This window comes from Aplysia californica, unplaced genomic scaffold, assembly GCF_000002075.1.
Source record: "Aplysia californica isolate F4 #8 unplaced genomic scaffold, AplCal3.0 scaffold00005, whole genome shotgun sequence".
Classification (NCBI taxonomy): Eukaryota; Metazoa; Mollusca; class Gastropoda; order Aplysiida; family Aplysiidae; genus Aplysia; species Aplysia californica.
In genome coordinates this window covers 2,745,589-2,747,065 of record NW_004797275.1, presented here as the reverse complement: position 1 = coordinate 2,747,065, position 1,477 = coordinate 2,745,589, and the positions used below count along the sequence as shown (strand labels likewise).

Here is a 1,477-nt window from a genome sequence, read left to right as displayed (position 1 = left end):
AAGGGAGGAAGGAAGAAAGGGAGGAAGAAAGGGAGTGAGAGAAAGAGCAAGAAAGAGACAGACAGAAGGACAAACAGCAACGCGCGCTAGCTAGCGCACGCGCGCGCGCGCACGCACGCACGCACGCACGCACAAAGCTTATAGAAACAGGAACTTGTCATAAGTGTTTCAGGTTCTATCAAAGCATAGCAAACTGACAAATGTGGAATAGCTCATCTGTTTGAGCTCATCTGTTTGGCTTAGTTTGAGTAAAGAGAGGCACATCAAAAGAATAATGGTAATTCAGACCTCTGTAAAAGCAAGACAGATAGACAAAACAACAGAGTGAATAAAAAGAAGGACCTATCAGTAGCGCCCCTTAACAACTCATACACGGCGGACACGTTCACGGTTTCAAATGCTCTATGGCAGCTCTTTTGCTTTGGTAAATTTTAACAGTACTTGCAACACAATAGGTCATTTATATAGAGGAGCAAACACACAGTACGTTACATACCATATGTCAGACATGGTGGTGAAAATCCCGTCATGGAGAGACTCAGGAGCCATCCATCTCACCGGCAGCAGCGCTCTCTGGTCCTTGCGGTAGTAGTCTGTCATGTACACGTCTCGGGCCATGCCGAAGTCTGAAGACAGATGGGAGAGAACAGGGTCTATAAATAACATTTGCATATAAGCTGCAGTCCGTTACATTCAACTTATTTGTTCTTATTTAACTCACTGGCTTCAGACTGTACTCAGGTAAGTTTCTGACCCCTAGGACAAGCTAGTTATGTATAAATGAGGAAAAAGAAATCCACACCACGCAATTATTTATCTTTACCACCGACAGTATGACTTTAAAGAGAGCAGGCTGCAAAAGTAGACTTTAAGGGAATAAAAGATTCCCAAATATCGAACTAAAAGGTTTGTGTTGTTTGACTTTTGCTTTCGGCTGCCATGGTTGTTACTGCCTTCGTCACATCTTGTGTGTGTGTGTGTGTGTGTGTGTGTGTGTGTGTGTGTGTGTGTGTGTGTGTGTGTGTGTGTGTGTGTGTGTGTGTGTGTCAGCATAACAATGTAAGCATGTGTGTGAAGGCAAACTGTATATACAATACTTAAAAATTTGTAATCAAAACAGTAGGACAGTAAGAGGCAGCGTGAGCACTCACAAGTCTAAGGGACATCCAACGGGCGCACTCATCACGCGAGCTTCCATGATGAAACGACGGACCTCCTCATTACTCAGGCCCTGGTACGGCTGCTCCGCCAAGGTTACCATCTCCCACAGCACCACGCCATACGACCTGCACAGAGAGAGAGAAAGAGAGATATAGGTGCTGAAGAATAGATGGGTTACAAGAGAGTATATACACAAAAAAGAAGGAAAGATAAGGACGATAAAGTTTGATAGGAAAGAAGGAGCAAACCACACCAGAATACCCGCCAACCACACACAGAAAAAGAGAGATAAATATACAGATAGATAGTGATTATA

The 1,477-nt window shown here is 43.9% G+C and overlaps 1 protein-coding gene across 1 annotated transcript in view; it reads right to left on the bottom strand.

Annotated features, from left to right (window-relative positions):
• LOC101863472 (putative molluscan insulin-related peptide(s) receptor) overlaps positions 1-1,477 on the bottom strand; it is a gene marked incomplete in the record, with an annotated part of 140,638 nt that overhangs the window by 4,934 nt on the left and 134,227 nt on the right. The window contains 1 exon segment of the mRNA XM_013080393.2: positions 1,152-1,286. Coding sequence (XP_012935847.1) covers positions 1,152-1,286 — 135 coding nt within the window.